General features: G+C 34.6%; 3 protein-coding genes across 9 annotated transcripts; 1 reads left to right on the top strand and 2 right to left on the bottom strand.

Annotated features, from left to right (window-relative positions):
* Positions 1-511: 511 nt before the first annotated feature.
* LOC100743733 (N6-adenosine-methyltransferase non-catalytic subunit) lies at positions 512-2,756 on the top strand. Of its 3 annotated transcripts, none has more exons than XM_003486127.4 (6): positions 512-672; positions 771-854; positions 946-1,122; positions 1,193-1,510; positions 1,583-1,965; positions 2,048-2,756. In XM_003486127.4, the coding sequence occupies exons 2-6, from the start codon at positions 798-800 to the stop codon at positions 2,283-2,285; spliced, it is 1,173 nt and encodes a 390-aa protein (XP_003486175.1). In that variant the 5' UTR covers positions 512-672; positions 771-797; the 3' UTR covers positions 2,286-2,756. The 3 variants fall into 3 exon arrangements, with proteins under 3 accessions (XP_003486175.1, XP_033174357.1, XP_012250133.1); XM_033318466.1 differs by having other exon boundaries at positions 513-671; positions 775-854; XM_012394710.3 differs by having other exon boundaries at positions 513-679; positions 775-854.
* Positions 2,444-18,017, bottom strand: LOC100743534 (phosphatidylinositol 3,4,5-trisphosphate 3-phosphatase and dual-specificity protein phosphatase PTEN). Of its 5 annotated transcripts, XM_033318462.1 has the most exons (10): positions 16,464-18,013; positions 16,027-16,231; positions 15,805-15,934; positions 15,437-15,715; positions 15,223-15,368; positions 14,981-15,144; positions 14,622-14,903; positions 14,296-14,482; positions 4,224-4,307; positions 2,444-4,118 (listed from the first exon to the last, which is right to left on the bottom strand). In XM_033318462.1, exons 1-10 carry the CDS (start codon positions 16,533-16,535, stop codon positions 4,099-4,101), a joined length of 1,569 nt encoding a protein of 522 aa, XP_033174353.1. In that variant the 5' UTR covers positions 16,536-18,013; the 3' UTR covers positions 2,444-4,098. The 5 variants fall into 5 exon arrangements, with proteins under 5 accessions (XP_033174353.1, XP_012250131.1, XP_012250132.1 ...); XM_012394708.3 differs by lacking the exons at positions 2,444-4,118; positions 4,224-4,307 and having other exon boundaries at positions 12,813-14,482; positions 17,405-18,017; XM_012394709.3 differs by lacking the exons at positions 2,444-4,118; positions 4,224-4,307 and having other exon boundaries at positions 12,813-14,482; positions 17,787-18,017.
* Positions 18,018-18,154: 137 nt separating this feature from the next.
* LOC100740695 (ATPase family AAA domain-containing protein 1-B) lies at positions 18,155-21,143 on the bottom strand. Its single transcript, XM_012394711.3, has 6 exons — positions 20,596-21,143; positions 20,224-20,466; positions 19,964-20,165; positions 19,686-19,882; positions 19,373-19,551; positions 18,155-19,287 (listed from the first exon to the last, which is right to left on the bottom strand). Exons 1-6 carry the CDS (start codon positions 20,749-20,751, stop codon positions 19,137-19,139), a joined length of 1,128 nt encoding a protein of 375 aa, XP_012250134.1. The 5' UTR covers positions 20,752-21,143; the 3' UTR covers positions 18,155-19,136.

Here is a 21,143-nt window from a genome sequence, read left to right as displayed (position 1 = left end):
TATCTTGGTTATTTTATTTCACTGAGCTGCGCTTTCGTGACACACTCTTCTTTCACTATTCTCGCTCGACTTTCGCTTTCGATCACTCCACCTTCTAATCCTCCTTCCCTTTCCAGGTGGTTCTTCTAATAATCCATCGAGAAACATATAAAATGCACCTATTACTTAGAGCGAGATCTTTTTCGTTTTTTAAGACTACATTGCTCGTCGAAACGATTTATACTATTAATATGTTTAGAGATTATGCTAAAATCGATAGCGATCGCTATCGCATCGAGAACAGTATAACGCAAGAACGAGCCCAGAGAAAGCCTTTTCGATTCGCTTGGCGTTATATGTTTGCAACCATATTTTTTTTTGAAAAAGTAAAAACGTCATTTTCTTCGTGCGTGATAGCAACTTCGAACGTTGCTCGGACGCAAAGCAGGCTTGTCGTTTGTTACACGGTTTTCCACGAGAGGTCGTTCATCGTTTACGCGCTGTCTTAGCGCGATACATGAAGAAAAATGAAAATTCATTTGGCTACAAGATGGCGTGCGTGTACGTTTTGTTTTCAGATCTTTTGGAGTGTTGGGTTAGGAAGCAGCGGATTATCATTGACTGTACATACGTTAAATTTCGCCAACTTTCTCTTAAATTCGATCACTGAATTATAAGATAAAAGGAAAGTAACAAATTACATTTATAGTTGTTCTGCTTGTTCTCCCTTTCGAACCGAGGAAATGAACAGAATAAGTATAAACGGAAATGTACGATAGATATTATTTTGCGGCCAGTTCCAAAGGATTTAGCAGAAAATGCTTCAGACGCTACGCGAACGTTCGCAAAAACGCAAGAAGTTGCTCGCTCAGACGGTGAGGACTACTCAAACGTGATTTCATGACGTTGAGGTTATGATCGCAAGTAAGAGTTTGTGAATGGTATGAATTCGTTTCTTCTATGTAGTTAGGTGTTTCGAGCGTAGACGAGTTGCGGCAAATTCTTGGAACGGATGTCGACGATACGCAGAAGAAAAAATTGAAATCGGTATCAGAGAAATCGGAGAACGGAGTGAAAGATTTAAAAGGTGAGACAGGTCCGACCGACGAAATCGTTTACAAAGACTCGTCAACATTTTTAAAGGTAGGCGAGTTTGTATTCATAACCAAGCAACTATCTGTTTCCACTTTCGACTACAGATTTATTTTTTAAGGGAACACAATCGTCGAATCCGCATAATGACTACTGTCAACATTTCATTGATACGGGTCAGCGACCACAAAATTTCATTAGGGACGTGGGTCTGGCGGACAGATTCGAGGAATACCCGAAACTGCGGGAGCTGATCAAGTTGAAAGATGATTTAATCGCTGAAACCGCAACACCTCCCATGTACCTAAAAACTGACCTGCTTACGTACAATTTGAAGGAACTGAATTGCAAGTTCGATGTAATTTTGATCGAACCCCCTTTGGAAGAGTACCAACGCACCTGCGGCGCTACGAACGTGCAACTTTGGAATTGGGATCAGGTGAGTAGAGATTATACAACGTACCTCTTCTCTACTCGTAACGCCTTTATTAAAAACAATCTATATTCGTAGATAATGGAATTGGATATCGGCGAAGTGGCGGCCAATCGGAGCTTCGTGTTTCTGTGGTGTGGCAGTAGCGATGGACTAGATATGGGACGTTTCTGTCTTCGAAAATGGGGCTTTAGACGATGCGAAGACATATGCTGGATTCGCACCAACATTAATAACCCGGGGCACAGTAAAAACCTAGATAGCAAGGCCGTACTTCAGAGAACCAAAGAGCACTGCCTAATGGGTATCAAGGGGACCGTCAGACGATCCACGGATGGAGATTTCATTCATGCAAACGTCGATATTGATTTGATCATTTCGGAGGAGCCCGAATATGGTTCTATAGAAAAGCCTGTCGAGATTTTTCATATAATCGAACACTTCTGTCTCGGCAGACGACGGTAAGCGAGGAAAGCATGTACATACGTATCAGGGCGTTCAACTCACTCAGCTAATCGACAATATTTTTCGCACTTTACATAGACTGCATTTGTTCGGTCGAGACAGTACTATTCGACCAGGCTGGCTTACTGTAGGCCCTGAGCTAACCAACACGAATTTTAACGCAGACCTCTATACTAGTTACTTTGCCAACGGTCAAATCACCACTGGTTGTACAGAACGTATCGAAGCTCTCAGACCAAAGTCTCCACCGCCAAAGGGAAAAGTCGCCGGTCGAGGTAGAGGCGGTTTCACTCGAGGACGTGGTAGAGGAAGGTAAAACGGTCCGCCATCGATGATCGTTTCAGATCCTTTCTTTACATATTGTAATGATCAAATACACCACACGTTGCCAGAACGTTGGCAACCAGATCACCACATCTCTTCCGTTAAAAGATTCGGTATCACGTGAAGAAAACTTGTACCTTTGTATTGTACGATAATTTGTTTTACATATTGTGTTATAGCGTAGTTCGAATACAGCGCGCTACCGAATATTCCAATTCTCTTCAATTACATGTAAATATAATCACGCAACGAATTAGTTAACGCGCGAATGATATCGAAATTATCGGGCATTTCTCTCACACCCTGACTTATGATTTAGAATCGAATATCACGATGTTTCTAACAATGTACACCGTATTACGTGTAAATACCTTTATTCATTCGCGTCCTATTTGGAATATTTTGTAACGCAAACCAATATACAACATGTTTGAAATAAAGTCCAGTGTCGAATCGATGGTCACCGAGAATATCAATGCTTTATGTCTACTTACGCGTGTGGGTCGCTTAACAATATATCAATCATTCACCGGCACAATTAGCCGAGAGCTTCTAAATTTTCGTCTAATTGCTTAAGAACGATTATACAAATCTTAGCATCTTAAGTATACGCATTCTTAAAAAGCAAACGCGATTATTTCGAAACGTTTGAGATCCGGTCATATTACTTTGTACTTTGTGTCTTGAGAATATTGAAATTTCTATAAATACAACTTACTATATAGTTAACTACATTTACAACTTTTATACGATCCACGGAAACTTACGAACATACTTCTTGGCCCCAGTAAAGCTTCCGGTAGTATAGAATACGTATTCGATAAATGGTTCGCATTTTCTCGCATCTGAAACTTTCCATGAACTTTAAACGTAACGAAGAGGAACCAATCATGCTTAACGACAATCGATTTACGACGCTCTTAAATTACAGATTTCATGGAATAACATCCTTTGATTTTCATCGCTGACGCATCGCCAAAAGTTTACAAAACGTTCGTTTCATAATAATTCGTATAACTTCTAAATCTACGTACGATTACTATGCTCGGCGAGTACAATAAATTAAAGAATGGAATTATCTCGACGATAAAAAATATAGAACACTGGATGTGCTTACCGATTCGGTTCATTGAACGTCTGAGAGAAAGAAAAGCTTGCGAAACCAAAATTATCGTTTGAATAAAATCACGAAAAGAAGAAGGTGACAAATTCATTGCCTTAAAACAATGATCGTCAATATGCGTAAAAATATCGAACGACGAACCTTGCGGTCAACGCGAGTATAAAATATATTTCTTTCTAGCTAATTACATATTGTCGTCGATATAAAATATACGAGAAACGAGTATCTACAAATTAAAATCGATCAACGGTACGATCGGTCGTCGAAAGTATAAATTAGAAGGTGTTAATCGTCCGAGTTAAGAAACGCGTCTTTTTTTTCACGCAGTCTTCCATACAGCGATTCGCTGGGAAATGATCACATTTTTTTCTTTTCCAAAAAATGCCGTGTAAGCGAAGAGAACTATCTTACACATGGTAAAGGTGATTAGACAGAAAAAGAGAGAGAGAGAGAGAGAACGAGAAAAAGAAAGAAACGCAATTTTTTTGAAATTCTACCAGCTATTAAGAAGAATACGAATATATATGTATAGCGATGAACTGGCAGGCACAGGCAGAACTCGTTGGTATCGACTGATCAATTCGTTCGTGAGCAAACGATGAGTCGCAGTGAAGTGGACCGTTTTTTGAGAGTAGAGTTTAGTTCTGATCGGTCTCCATCGGATCGGTCTACAGTTTCAAAGTCACAAATAGGTCGACTCCCCTGTAAGCAGAGTCAATGTGAATTACGTGGAAAGTTGACTTGTTAGCATACATGTACATAGTTAACGAAACGCAAAACGCAAAATCGCGTCGAGCAAATGCGTACCTGTATAAAAGAATTTAAATTTCTGCGAATGCGAGTGGCAAGGATCTCGGTTTTCTCCGTTTCCTACTTTATGCAGGTTGTTTCCTAGCGTATTTCATAAGAACAAACAAAAATCATCGTTAAAACAGTAAACTCGCACTACGTTTAGAAAAGTTCGAGAAGGAAGAAGAAAGAAAAGTAAAAGAGATACGGAAAAATGAAACGAACAAAATAGAGAGGAACAACGTGTTGTTGTTTAATTGCGTCCTTAACGTTTAAAAATACATTGGCGTACACGTGAATGAGATTGTATAATCTACCGGCGCATACCTGCATCGTACACCGAGGAACAATGGGCCCGGAACACGACAGATTATAGCTATAAAGTAATCTCGTTTGGTGTGTCGATGGGCGAGCGCGGAAGCACACCCACGCGTCCCTGCTCGCGCTTTTCACCAACGCCATAAACCCTATTTTAACAACCGTGTAAAAATCGTATCGCGTTAAACACCAACGGAAGATTCGAAATTCTAATCGTTTCTCTCGTTGGAATCCGACTACGGTGTTACGTTATATCGTAGCTACGAAATGCATTTCAAGAATAGTTTATGTCGCTCTACGGTATTACGTTTTTATACGCTCCGATGGAATATACGTTCACGACAGATACGTATATACCATTTGATTTCACTTTAATTTATACCAATTTGTGTCGTCTATCTTTTTTCTCTTACCCTGTTTTTTTTTTTTTTTTTTTTTTTTTTTAATGATCGAAAATGTTGGAGGGGACGATATGTGGAGAGTTGTATTCGTATATAATATCACAGAAAAAAATAATGCATCTTATTTATATTTTGAACATTCCGCATGAATCATATAAAAGTTAGTTTTAAGAGATATCACTTATAAAACGATATTCATGAGCTTCGTATGAGAAAAAATATGTCCGAGAAGCGTGTACGTTACAAGAAGTAACAATATGGTACATACGTATGCCATAATTATTGGTACGTAAAAACGTATTTAGTAAGTTTACCTTCTTCGTTACTTTTAGAGGGTAAAAAACTGAGGTATCGCAACGATTGCTAGCGAGTCGACGTTAGTTCAGTGAACTACAGATGCGATTAAAATAGTTCGAGCGAGGTAAATTTACTAATTCGTTCGAGGTAATCCAAAACTCGCTACCTGATAACACGAATAAGTATTTCATTCGCTCTTGTGCTGTTTTCGATCATTGCACGCACACACGCACGCATTCTCTTTCTCTCTCTCTCTCTCTCTCTCTTTCTCTCCCTCCTCCTTTTCTCTCCTCCCTCCCTTCCTCTCTTCCATTTTATCAACCATCAAATTTAATTTCGATGACAAAAAGAAAACCAAACATAGAAATAAAGATAGATTCTGAGACGCGGGATCAGAATTTATTGGAAAAACGAGAATGAGCTTTTTTTCTCGATGCATTCTCTTCGACATACGTGAATCGCGTATCAACGTATTTATCGTGCCATAACTAATTTTATGCAAATTTCATAAGTTTACGGTACTTATATCAACGAACGGAAAGATGCACCAGCGAACGATAACGAACGACCGCATTTTTTTGACTTAACCGTGCGCGCGTATTCCTATTCGTATTCGTAACCTTGTCTAAGGCTCGTGGCTAAAATCTATGCGAACGATCAACTCGGCAAGTTAGCAAAAGAGAGGAAGCGTTGATGTAAACACGCGAAATTTCAACATACTAATACGTTTCGTTAAAAGGAATAAGTTTTTGCAATATCATCTCTTGTTGCACATACGGACTCGGTCGATTTTGAATTTTCTTGCGTAGCGCGCGTGCGACTTGTCCGGTCTGCGTATCGGTCTGAGCGTATACATAATCGAAAAGTTCGTTCATGGATGCATGTACAAACGAACAAAATGAAGATACAATAACAGCGAAATTAGAAGAAATGCCAGTTAGAACGATGCATGACGCGACTCTATTTGCCATCATCGTTTTTAATTGCATCGAGTTACGAACTATCGTATCGCAACGTACAAGCTATGAGTTAGGAAAGGACGGCGTCAGAAACGATTCTTGTTGCGTTCTCTAAATTCATTTGTATCCTTTGCATATTCGATCAAATGGACGTTTCTCATCCAAAAGCTTAAAGAATTCGCGTATTGTGCGAGTGCTAAGGAAACAACCATACCTTTCATTCGAACAAAATTTCGCGAAAAATTTCGATCTACATCGAACGTTACTACGGTCGCAGGCGTGCACCGACTTTTTAAACGCATCGCGAACATCGTAACGTTACAACGTGATCTTTTTTTTAGCCGTAACACAGAGCAGAACCGCATAGCTTCCGAGTCCGACATCTATGGCTTTTCTATCTTTCTTTTCTCTCAATTTTGCTTTTTCTCGAGACCATGTAAACGAACAGCGATCAGAAACATTCGTAGAACATCCGATGAGTCGGTGTAGAATCTATTCGACGATATCGTCGTAACGATTTATCGATTAACGTCGTATCGCCTTCTACTTTCGAAAAGAATAAAAACTGCGAACCCTACATCGAATAGATTCGTTTATACAATTCTACTTTTCACGGCGCAATTCGCAAATTTTTCACAAATACCCTTAGCTTAGGTAAAAGCAAAAATGTTTATGCGCGCCGTGATCACGAGTCGAAGTGAAACATCGCACGGCCAGATTTTTCATCACTATGTAATACTTAGACGACTCACGCACGATACATTCTACATCGCTCGTCTATTTTCCTTTTGTTACGCTCTTTTCCTCATTTTTATTCTCTTTTGCGCATATACATAAGTATCTGTGATCGCAAAATTCGTCAGATTAGATCATTCGATATACATATTCCTTTCGGTAGATTTGTCATAGTGAAACAAGTTTTGATAAATTATACCGATTGCAATAGAAAAACATAAAGTTACGTGTTTAGCTAATGCGGTGATACAACGTGTATCGATTGGATCGTCTTTACAGAGGAAAACAAAGTTAATACACAAGTACGATAAACGTCGTCGTTATCGAACGAAGAGCAGGCGACATCCTCGGCGTTGTGGTTACCGATGTTAGAGTTCTCGTGAATATTGGTGATGCTGATGTTCTTCTTGTCCTTACCATTCTTGTTGCTGTATTTATTGACTTACAATTTATTAACGTTACGAAAATAATCTTGCTTTTTTTTACAGCATTATTCTCCCATCTGGATTCATAATCTATATAAACACACTTTCTTTCTCAGCCTATAAGACCGACGCAGCTATTTCTTCAAACACCAGCCATTGTCTCGTATTCGCGAGAATGCGCAGTTTCACCGACAAAACGAGATAAGCGTTATACAAGCCGCATTATGTATCTTTAATATGCCGAGCATGGAACTTCTCTTTACCATTTACATTGATTCTCTCTTTTTATAACGTTTAGCCTTTCCGCTCTTCTTTTTCATTTTCTTCTTCCTTTTACTTCTACCTTTCAGAGTTTGTTCAGAGAACTTCCAGCTCGTTGATAATAAATATAAAATACATGATTTAAAAAAACATTCGTTTATATTTATGCTTGGCGTTTGTAAATAAATTCCAATGGAACTCTACGATCAAACATATTCAACGAAAAGAAAGAATATGTGTGTAGCACGAGCCAAACTGATGCGCATTCGTCAAAGAAGTTAAGAAAGAAAGAAAGCGACATATTTTTGAGACACGAATCTTCGAGATACGAAAGAAAATTTCGGTACTGATATAAACGTTTTCTTTGGCTTGTTGGAACTAATATGCGTCGTCTAACAACACTTTACATGTCGTTAAAAAGACACGATCGTTTGTTCGAGCGTAACATTCCAATCGAGCGTACATCTTCGATAATAAAGATGATAGTCGAATTTCTAATGTCCGCATGTGAATATGCGAGAGACAGCAATGTCGAAGAGTGTAGAGGGATGACTGGCGATGAACTCACAAAACATCTATCATTCCTCCGTCTGATAGAAGGCGGTATCGTCCAACACGCTGGTCCATGTCCACTAAGGGTGAACAGACATATAGAGAGGCAGTTGGTCAATATTGTGTATTTCAATTCTTAGATCGAATCTATATCTAAATACGGTGCGGTGCGGTGGAGGACAAAGTGAGCTCACTACCAAATATCTATATATTTCTCTTCTTCTTCTCTTATCCACATTCCTTTTCAAGTAAATTTCTCTCTCACTCCCACTCTCTCTTTCTTCCTTTCTTCCTTTTTATTCTTTTTGTTCGCACGCACATTCTTCCAAAGATTCACGTTTCTCATCGTCTTTTATCGACAATAAACGCGCGCGATAGAGTGAACGTGTTAGTGATTAACGATCGAACAGATCACCCAACACACGTACCCACACCGTATTAAATTTATAAAAAAGATTTAACGCGTGATAACGAGACAACAGCACGTAGCATCATATTCGGACATGCGAAAGAAAAGGGGAAATTACAAAGCTGTATCCATTAAATCACATTAAAATACTATATAGCATTCTCCCAAGATCAAAACGCTCTTAAAGATCATGTAAACGGAAGAAAAAATAACATGCAAGATAACAAGATAACTTCTACGGAGCAAACCAAATGGAGAAATTTTCATGATCGACATTTGATACAATTTTGAATGCTGTACAGGCATAACGTGATCTATAAAGCTCAAATTTTGTATTTGGCAGAAGCACATTCTGATACATTCGCATGATACGTTGCCAATGCAAAAATGCTACATTTCTGTCTTGTGCAACAAATATTTGACGCTATGCAAAGGAAAATGACGTATAATTATTATATAAAATACTATTCGTCGTTACAGCGGCATACATTAAAAGGCAAAGGAATTTGTATATCCATATTCAAATACGGTCTCATGAAGATCAAGTATGTTACACTCTTCTGCCAAATTATTAGTTTAGAATGTGCTTCGGATACGTACAATGTTTGAGTCCAATCAATGAGCCAAGCGCTTCATAATCCTCCCGTAAATAAGGAACTACAAGGAGAAAGCGTTACAAACGATGTACATATTTTATTTTTTATAAATAGAAAGGAAAAGTAGTACATAGATAAATATAAAAGGGTGGGGAATCATAAGCAAGTATGTAATGAACAAAATTTTTTGTAGTAAGAGTTTTGAAGTAAAGTTTGCATATTACAGAGAATCGGAAGACGTAAGTATATAGAAAGTTCTAAAAGTGTACTATTTAAAACTGCAATGCATGTGTAACATCATCCATAAAATATTTGTTACAGGAATACATTTGAGATATAAATATACGTTTATACGCTTAAAAATCGCTAATATTTTGTTTGAAATATTAACAATAATAATAATAGTAGTAGTAGTAGTAGTAGTAATAATAGTAGCAGTAGCAGTAATAGTAGCAGTAGTCATAGTAATAGCAGTAATAGCAGTAGCAGTAGTAGTAATAACAGTAGTCGTAGCAGTAGTAGCAGTAGTAGTAGCAGCAGTAGTAGTAGTGGCGGTAGTAGTAATAACAGTAGTAGTAGTAACAGTAGTAGTTGTAGTGGTGGTGGTCGTCGTAGTGGTAGTAGTAGTAGTAATGATGATGATAGTAGTAGTAGCAGTAGTAGTAATAGTAGTAGTAATAGTAATAAAATAATGATAATGATAATGATGTCTCTGATGGTGGTATTAACATAACGATAAAACAGCAGTAGCAGTTGCAGTATTAAAGATAATAATAATAATGATGTTGTAGATGATGTTGATGATGATGATGATGATGATGATAATGATGATGATGATGATGGCAATGAATCAAAGTAATAGAAGTAGAAGTGAAAGTAATAATAGTGGTAGCAGTAGCAGTAGCAGTAGCAGTAGTAGTAGTAGTAGCAGTAGTAGTAGTAGTAGTAGTAGTAGTAGTAGTAGTAGTAGTAGTAGTAGTAGTAGTAGTAGTAGTAGTAGTAGTAGTAGTAGTAGTAGTAGTAGTAGTAGTAGTAGTAGTAGTAGTAGTAGTAGTAGTAGTAGTAGTAGTAGTAGTAGTAGTAGTAGTAGTAGTAGTAGTAGTAGTAGTAGTAGTAGTAGTAGTAGTAGTAGTAGTAGTAGTAGTAGTAGTAGTAGTAGTAGTAGTAGTAGTAGTAGTAGTAGTAGTAGTAGTAGTAGTAGTAGTAGTAGTAGTAGTAGTAGTAGTAGTAGTAGTAGTAGTAGTAGTAGTAGTAGTAGTAGTAGTAGTAGTAGTAGTAGTAGTAGTAGTAGTAGTAGTAGTAGTAGTAGTAGTAGTAGTAGTAGTAGTAGTAGTAGTAGTAGTAGTAGTAGTAGTAGTAGTAGTAGTAGTAGTAGTAGTAGTAGTAGTAGTAGTAGTAGTAGTAGTAGTAGTAGTAGTAGTAGTAGTAGTAGTAGTAGTAGTAGTGGTAGCAGTAGTAGTAGTAGTGTAGTAGTAGTAGTAATAGTAGTAGTAGTAGGAGTAGTAGTAGTAATAGTAGTAGTAGTAGAATAATAATAACAACAACAACAACGATAATAATAATAACAATATTAACTAATGATAAAAATAGTAATAATTAATAATAAGAGTACATACAAAGATATAGCAATGATATAATTAATAATCAGAAGTATAATAGTATCACAAAATAATCATTACAGAATATGTAATAGAGATGTATCAATTTCACAAATTTAAAATATTACAGACATCCGATAACTATGGTTATTATTAACTACCAACATGCAGCGATACAAAAACCAGTGTAAAATTACAATGAATCAAGGTTTTGATATAATATTCCTAAACATACACCAAAAAACAAGATAAAATTTTGAATATTTGCATTTTAAATATTAAAAACTGCCAGGCTTCATCTATCTTCTGCATACTCATGCATGACACGATAAATATAATGTTAATCATGAAAATTATTAAACATGTACAAGTACTACAATCTATAAGAACAATTCAGAGAGGAACTACATATTGACAAACGATGAAATTTTCAAAGAATGACAATCATCCGAATATCTAATCCCTGTGTGGTTAGAGAATTGTTCAATTATAATAATATGAACTACGTATTTACAAAACTAATATATATAAAAGTCTAAAATCGCCGGATATTAACAGCTTCAAAGATATCTTTCTATTTATACGTATCAACTATTCATAATCAGAATTCCATGTTGTTTGAAACTTTGTGCACCTCTATTATGCTTTTCTTGATAACCTAATCATATTATTAACAACAATCACATGTAAGTTTCATCCAAATATTCGTAAGTTTTCTGTTTTACTTTAACACGACCTTATGAATTTTTACATAGTCATATCGTACGTAGAGATTTTAATTCATCACACGTTCAAATGCGTAAGTAATCGAAAGAAAAATGGATCATTTTCTAAATAATAATAAATTTCATAATTTCTGATCACGTTCAATGTTTTTTACAACTTAAAAAAGAGAAACGGGAGAAAAAGAAAACAGGAAGAAAAAGAAAAGAAGAAATGTGAGGAAAACTTCTCTCGCTTGATAATGAGCAAACAGATGAAAAATAGGAGATTAATGATAACAATTAAGTGAAACACGCGAATGTGTGTGATTGAACATAGAGAAAGATCGTTGCGATTTTGACGTGAGTAAATTTAGAGGTAATAGGTAAGTAGGAAATGAAAACGGAGCGAATAGAGTCTCATAAGGAAACTTTGTGTACGTATCAAGTAACAACTTTCAATACTAATTTATTTATCGACAATTTATTGCTACCTAACAGTATACGTATCCGCTTCGTAATCATATCCATATACGCTTGAATTATGACTGCGTAGCTGTACGAAAATCTGTAAAACCTATATTTATATATAATATATATATATATAAATATATATATAATATATAATATATTTATATATATAATATATAAATATATATAAATATATATTTATATATATTTATGTATATGTATATCTAATAGAAAAATAATTAATTAGTAAAATCAGTATTAGATCGTTTTCAAATTCATTTTGCAATGTATGCAATTCTTTGCATGCCATTTCGCAAGTCTTATTCTCGTAAATTTATTACGACATATATATATTTAATTTGTATGTAACTATTATTATTCGTACCACAAATTTGTAACTCAATACACAATTTCCGAATCGATATTCGATACGGACGACATTTCAATGGTTGCACTATAATTCAACAAACGTAAAATATCAGTTTTAAGACCGCTTCTTTAAAACTGAATTTTACGAGGTTTCGCTAAATATTTCTGTGTACAATTGTCGCGAATTTTTCGTGTAACTTTGTACCCATAAAAAAAAATAATTTAAAAAACAGCAAACGAATAGAAAGAAAAAATAATAAAACACTTCTCTCAAATTACATGTAATTATGTAAAAGAAAGAAGTTAATATCCTTAAGGTAACGTTATTCGATTAGATAATTTTTGAATATTTGCACACGATATAATCCTAGTACCGCAGTAACAAAGATTCACACACGATAATTTACTCGATAGAACACGATAACTTAATTGAAATTAGATGTATCTTGTCATCGATATGAAAATCGTGTTTGCAAGATATCAAGAATTACAACTTTAAAAAATTGCACAGCCTGTTAATCTATAACATATTTCTATTACAAAATTGAAAGAATTAAATTTTCTGTACATTTGTTATCTTACAAATTTTGGCTACATCCTTCTACTCAAATCTATGCGAATTAGTTTTGCTATTTCCAAAATGTTAACGATCATCACATTGTATAAGGCAATCAGGATACATTTAAGTTATTTATCTGTTTCATAATGCCACGTCGAATACAAGTACAAACGGTAAAATGTTACGATTACAAATTGTCGCGCTTCTTACTCCCGTACTTATTGCATTAGTCAATTATTTTCTATAAGTTGGCTTTGTCATACAATTACAAAACAAATACTAGTTTCGTACATAGTACGTGATTACATAATTGCATAAACGCAAAAGACGGCACTTTCTCTTCAACACTAAGAATTCTCTTATTTGTTTGTTTGTGTGTATGTGCGTGGGCACGCGTGCGCGCGTGTGCGTATGTACATATGTATATTCACACACATACATCAAATTTTACTACTTCGGACAGTTAAAATAAACAGTCATCGAAACAAAATACTTCAGGAAATCTAATGAAAAATAGATGGAACGTACATGGTAGTCATAATAGAGATTAATTTTTTTTCAATAATTTTTAATAATAAATATCCAATAATTTCTATTCAGAAAAAAGATCGTAATCTTGAATCTTGAATACTGAAACATCTTAATATTTTGCAAACAATATCTGCTATGCAAAAATATACAATATCTTAATTTGCAGTTCTTTTATTTCAGGACATTCGATGGAATCTACTTAGTATCGACTATCTCAGATATATTATCAATATCAAAAGCTTTTGTTAAACAGATGTAGAATCAATAACTTTGATTAATTATAACTTTAGAACTACAACAAAACATTAAACATTCATTCGATAAATGTTATCTTACCGAAGGAATAGTATCGAAATATTCTGATATTCTACTAACTTCATAAAAATTCTCTACCAAAGTATTTTTTAAGTCTTCTTATCTTTCGAAACTGATCAACCTAAATCTTTCTATAGACACATATTATTGTTCATTATCAGAGGACATTAGATAAAATCGATGCATTTAAGAACTTATCGAATGCTAATTTTTCATGCTAGCATAACAAAAAGAAATTAATAGCACGATCTGGTTTCACATAAAGTTATTGTAAAGCTCGAATGCCAGTTCAGAGAACTCAGCGTTTAAGTACAAGATACGATAAATATATGTATATATACATATGTACGTGTATGTACATATACAAATATATACTTCTTTTTATGTGTCTAACGTGGCCGAACGTATGAGAGCTGAAGAACGTTTCGCATTGCCAGTGCTTTGCCGATGACTACTTCTACTTTTATCCCCATGCGAGAGTAAACCTTTTGCAGTTTCTCTGAGACTAGCTCTTTGGTGGATACTAACGTGTGTACGGCTACTGCTGTGTGTAAGAGGATGGTGATTCACCACCAGAGATGCAGAAGACTCACCAGATTCCCCATCTTCATCTCCCGTTGTATCACCAGTTGTGTCGCATTCACTGCTATCCGCTTCGCTTGATTCGCTCGGGGTATCTTGTCCTCCCATTCCTATTTGTATACCCTCTCCTGTTCTATTTGTTGTCGCTGATACAGTTTGCGATATATTACCACCCATCCGATGCATAAATAAGCTAACCTACAACAACGTTAAATCAGTTAGAATAAAATGATTGTTCGTAGAATAAAATTCGGATGAATATAATAAATACATGTAAAACGCGTCAAATGTGTGTGATTAATTTACTCATCAAACGTGATCAATTATATGTACTTACTTTAAAATCAGCGCTATACACTTTGTGATGTTTATCCTTGTGCGCGTCATCCAGACCCCATTTATCTATACTTAAAACAAGAGTAGGTGGCATAGGTCCGAGACTAGCTAAGGATCCGGCTCTGGGTTTCATGTGCGACATAACCACTGGTAATTCCATAGTTGCACCATCGCAACTCAATGCCCTAGTTGAACGCTCAACTGGTAACTCTCCATTATCGTATTCCGGCGATAAGTAGTCTCGTACGAAGAATGTATTGAACCAAAAATGAAACAATTTTTCCTAGGTACGGAGCGAACGAATTGATTAAGTATGTTATGAGAAATTATGAATCTCATTAATTTTATCTGAATAGGTACCTTTCGCTTCATTTTTGGCCTATTAAAGAAATCCACTCGTATATCTCCTGTCAATGCTATGCTGTGTTTTAAAGGGATGCTGACTGTGTGCATTCCTTTTCGTACTTCTACTATATCAGAGCTAAATATTTTTTTCTTAGATTCAGATATTACGCAATGCAAATCTAAAATACAAAAACTGTATGTAATCATATTTTACATCTAATTTTTTCAATGCATCCTCAATAGCTCATTATTCTTACATCCTTGACCTCCATGAAAAATAGGTGCTGGATCCAATTGTATTTTTCGTAACAACAATGTAACCGGTTGATAATCTAGTCCTTCTTGTACAAGAGTAGCATAATAATCCACATACCTCCTCTGTGAAGGTATTGTTACCCCCTTCCTGAATAATAAACAATACTAATAAAACAATTGTTCATACATAAGAAGAACAAAAGATAATATAATCACCTATCGTGTGTTCTTTTATTTCCATAGTAATTAAGGGCTTCTGTGGCAGTGGGAAATTGTTTAGTATGAAGAAGGTAACAACACACCATTACACCCGTCCGACCTTTACCAGCCTTACAGTGTACGACAGCTACATTTTCCTGATGACGAGAAAGCCATTCGTGCACGTCTTCGCAAAATGGTCTGATTTGATCCAACATTGGTGGATTATGATCATCAAACGCATATGTAGCTACCCTTTGTTTAAATTTCTTAAAATCATAAGATCTCTCTGAACATCTGAAAGATATAATTGTTTTAAAATTTATTTCTTGATCCTTTGATAAAAGAAACAAAAATAAGCATAAAAGAGTGTTTGAAATGCTTACAGATTGTAAATCTTATAATGATCTTTATGCCTAGATTCCAACAGTTTAACAACATCATCTATGTGATTCCTATACACTCCTTCTAACTTTTCAGCTGGAAATCCCATTGCTATTAAGTTATCTCTTATATCTGTTGTTAACACACCATGGTTAAGGAATGTAGAAACAAAAATATCAATACATATCAAGAAATTACGCTGATAATTGCAAAAAAAAGGATACATGTGAGATCAAGGTCAAACCCATCTTCTGTGAAACGCCTACGACGTTTGCTCACCATTCCCTTGATACGGTTGGTCATCTTCATATTACTGATAGTGTTGGACATACTTGGCTGACTGAATTTTAAATCTCCTCCTTCAGTTCCAATAATTTCAGTCTCCACTTCTTCTTGATAACAAAATGACAAGATTGCCCATGACCATTGCTAGAGAAAAATGACAAAATGTTGGTGCTAAACCGTTAATTATAATTATAACAGATGTAACATATGTATATACATCTATACATTTGGTTCGTATCTTTAGAACAAGATTAAGAAATGCATTATACAAACACTGACAAGTAATACAAAAATCAAGATGACAGAATACAAAAAAAGGATAAAAGAAACCTATATTTGAACGTAAATGGTAGATATAGAACCGTTAATAACATACTCGCATAAATACTGTGAACTTAATCTTCATACAATCGTTGACAAAATCAGAAGTACAGTCAATAAAAAGCATTTTCAGAGTTTTACAAGGTAACGATTATAGTCTCATGTTTTTTATGATAAATTAAAATCGTACATGAATGCGGTAAGAAAAACTGACACTTGGAACATGGCGAAAAAGAAAGAAAAGAAATGATAAACGATAAACATTCGCGATTTATGGTCATTTAGTTACAAGTTCGTTATCAAAAGAACATTACTCGCAAGAAAACGCCGTGTAGAAGCGTCGATGAAAAGTTAGGTTAAGCACCGTTTATAATACATCACAGAGGCCACTTAACACCGCGGTACATTTTCACGCCAGTTTCACCGATACATTGTCCATCTTCTCTTTAATTTAATGTTCACATATCGTTTATAGGAGACTTGCATCAGATTTTAAAGAAATCGTTCGAGATACCATATTACTTTTGAAAAGTAAAAAAACAATCTTTTCTCGCATGTAACGTAAAATTCACTCCAGTCCTTTCGGAGCATGTTCAACTACGATCTAGCGGCACTCCCAGTTACGGTGAATTTCTAAAGAATAAAGTTAGCATCGATAAAAATCTCTCGAGTGCTCCGTGGAATCCGTTGATCTAATTGCTTTATAATCGACAAGTTTTGTCTAATCACACCAATAAATGTATAAACTGGTTCAGAAGTTTCCGTTCACAGAAGAATCACGTTTTGATGGCGTAATCGTGTCATCGTGTCAAAGTAGTAATATGAACTCAAACCACATTCTATCACGAAAATAAAGTGGTTTTTGGACAAAGAATTTATACAGATGTAATAAACGCACATATTCATGAATACGACCGTGAGGAACAACACAATGTCTATGTTGCATCCTCAATTTGCCAACATGGATAGACACGCACACGCGATACGGACACTCACCACTAACGCATAAGATCATGCATCGCGGTTGTTGCGGAATGGTTGTCCACTCTGCGAACGAACCGTCGTGATGTTACGCAGGATTTTACAGACAATCGTACCGGGATCCGATTGGAATCGTCGTTTTTTCTTTCCTCTTTATCTCCATCTTTTCGTTAAATCGTTAACGAAGGTCAGGCGGAAAAATGAAGAAAAAGTCCAACTTAATTAACGAACAGAAGTTTTCTTTGTAACATCCATTTTAAACACAGTTTACATCTTATGTGAAATGTAAAATCTCCCTCAGCCACCTTTGTCACTAGAAGCGCCATTCACAACGACGCGTTCATATCGCGTTTACTTGCGCTTCTCCCTGCAATGCTTAATAACAGCATTTATGTACCTTTTCTTTTAAGAAAATATTCTCCTTTCTCGTCTATTCTCGGCGTTTCACCGGTATTACTGCCGTATCTTACCGAAAGAAGAAGAAAGGAACAGGGTAAAGGCTCACAGAGGCTTTGTCATCCTAGAAGTTTCATCCCGGAAACTTTTGCTGCTCTTCTCTGAAATACTCCGTCGGTATCCTTTTTTTTGCGCATGCGTTTTTTCTATTCCTTCTTTTTTTTATATTTATGCTTTCTTTTTATCAAATATTTCTATTAAACTACAAAGATTATTTCTCTAAACATTTTATGAATGCCGATTTCTCACACTTAAAATCATATTTTATTAATATTATTAATTTTTTCTTCTTTGTACTACAAATGCTGATTAAAAGTTATTGTAATCTTTAACCAAATGTCATATACGTATACATAGAAACAAACTATTTAATATATGAAACTATAATTCTTTCTTTTCGGTATTTCATAAATTTGCATTGTCTTTTACACAAAATTATTTTCGAACAGTGTTAATTTTTCTATACACGTACTGTTAAGTTTGGTTATAGTCTCCATCTCAAGTTTAAATTATTTGTGCATTAGATATAATAATTTCTTTATCGCTGCTAATTTTGTTTTTATCAATTGCGAAGACGCGATCAATAATAATATTCGAAATATCTGCTTATTTATGAACAAGAATTATGAATTCTTATCTGTACACTGATAAATACAAAAGCTTATACATTTAAGTAACAATCAATTAACAAATTAATTTACATAACAATAATGAAGATATATCCATATTAATATTTCCTATATTAATCGAAATCACGTATATACACTTAAATGCACTGTTATGCACGGACATATTTAGAAACTACCAGTATGATTAATTTTAATTCACTAACTAATAAAAAAGAAATTAAAATAGAATTAAATTAAAATGGCAAAATATAAATATTGAAAAATTCAGTGACTTTTAATCAAATTGCGTGTGAAGAAAGTATAGGCTTTTTTACATCATCTTTGTATCATAAACCTTATTAAAACAATGTGTTGTACGCAGTATAATAATTTAAATTAGACTCAAATTTTTTCGTCTTGAAATATGTAGGTTAATAATTTTATCAAACGTAATTTTATATTATATACATGGTTATGTATATATACATTCTTCTTTCACGCGCTCTATTCCTTTTAGTGTAAGTAATTATTTACCAATTATGAAATTTTGCAGTAAGGCAAACATTTTTTTTACACACATTTGGATATTTGAAAAGGAGAAATATTACTATAAAATTGTTTTCCTAACTTTTTTTTTTAAATAAAAGAATTTTAAAGTAGATTGATATATTATAATATCTTGTTTAGTCTATATCAGATTTAAGAGCACTAAGAGTACCCGTATGTATTTTAGATGTTTTTATTTTTTTGTACGATGTGAGAAGATCTTCCATTGTTATAGGTCGTACTGCATCATGATATTCCTCATCGTCAGTACTGGTAGTACTTGCCTCTCTGCAATACAAAAAAAGTTAATTATGCGTTTTAATATTAACTTTTACATATATTCTTAAAGTAATGATTAAACATAAATATTAACTGTGTATGAGTTCGCAAATAATCTCGAACACGATAAATCGACGCATTTCTGCAAAGTTCTTGCAGATCTGATCCAGAAAAGCCTTCCGTTATTTTCGCCAGTTTTGCTATATCCATATTTTCAGCTACTGGTTCATGATCTAAGATCAGTTTCAGAAGTTGCATTCGTTGTTGCTCATTCTGAAATATATATCATTATATATATAAGAACTGTATGTTACATATGCAGTAAATATGCAGTATTTCATACATGAATATGTGATATATATGCAAGAACACACGATTTTTTATTAATTTGTATAAATTTTATTTACTGGCAAACCAATGTGGAAAGTAGCTGGCATACGTCTAAGAATAGCTCTGTCTAAATCTTGTGGTCTGTTAGTAGCACCCATTATTATAACAGTGCAAGAAGAATCTGTAATTAATCCATCCCACAGAGACATAAATTGTGCCTTCATCATTGCTGTTGCTTCATGATCTTGTGAATTACGTGCTCTTAAAAATGAATCTATGAAAAAATCCACAGAATATTTTACAACATTGATGATAGCACAAAATACATTATGATACATTCTTCTTTCTCACTAACCTATCTCATCAATAAAGATTATACATGGTTGAAGTTTCACAGCTAATGAAAATACAGCTGCAGTTAATTTTTGACTTTCACCATACCATTTATCAGTTAGAATGCTTACATCTAAATTAATAAAACATGTTTTAGTCTCTTTAGCAGTTGCTTTGGCAATCATTGTTTTACCACAACCTGGTGGCCCATGCAACAACACACCCTAAAATTAAAATACAGATTATAATATATAAATCATTTAACAATATAGAATCATATACCTTTGGTGCTTGTGTTAATTGAGAGTCTTCAAATAATTCCTTTCTTTGTATAGGCAGTATTACAGTTTCCTTGAGTTCTTGTATAACATGTTCAAGGCCTGCAATATTTTCCCATGAAACTCGAATATCTTTAGGATCTACTATATGATTAGCTATCATCATTTCATAATCTGTCAACTGATCCATATCTACTGTCCACAGTAGGTTATCAGTTTTGGCCAATTTTCGTAACTGTTCTTGTGCCTATAGAACATTTAAATCACACTTTTTCATAGAAAATATATAAAAAATTAAGATTACCTTTCTAATATATAGAGAACAAAGGTTATGTAAGACTTAATTTTTGAAAATATTAAATGATTAATATATAACCTTTTTTCTAGCTTTTTTCTTTGCATTGTTCGTAGGATCAAGTTGATTCATAATCCATTTCATACTGAAAAATCCAAAAGCCGCAATAAACGATATTCTTGCCACAAGTACAAATACTTCCGATCGCGTGTATCCAACTCCATCCGCAATATTCATTGTATATGATAGTCTATTTCAATTTTAACAGCAAATACTTTTGTCTGTGTAATAACTTCTAACCTTTCTTCACCAATATCACATGCCACTTTAACACTGATCAAACTTCGAACTTGAGCATTTGCAAAGAAAAGAGTGGTTATATACAACAAAGCGAGAGAGAAGCGCAAGACATGCGCAAATTATGAAAAAATCCAACAATTTTAATATAAAATTCCCCACAATTCACAATAATCAGAATTACCAATATACAGCGTCACTACTTGGGAGTCAATAGCTGCGGTCACAGCAATCAGGTTTTGTTTATATCTACTCTTTCGTCTCATTGGACAAACTATAGCAGAGTGGAAATGAAAGTGCTCACGCTTATGATTCCCTAGCTAGTGCTGCAC

This window comes from Bombus impatiens, unplaced genomic scaffold (genome assembly GCF_000188095.3).
Source record: "Bombus impatiens unplaced genomic scaffold, BIMP_2.2 scf_0099, whole genome shotgun sequence".
NCBI lineage: Eukaryota > Metazoa > Arthropoda > Insecta > Hymenoptera > Apidae > Bombus > Bombus impatiens.
Note: the sequence above shows the minus strand (reverse complement) of the source record. Positions and strands in the feature narration are given on the sequence as shown.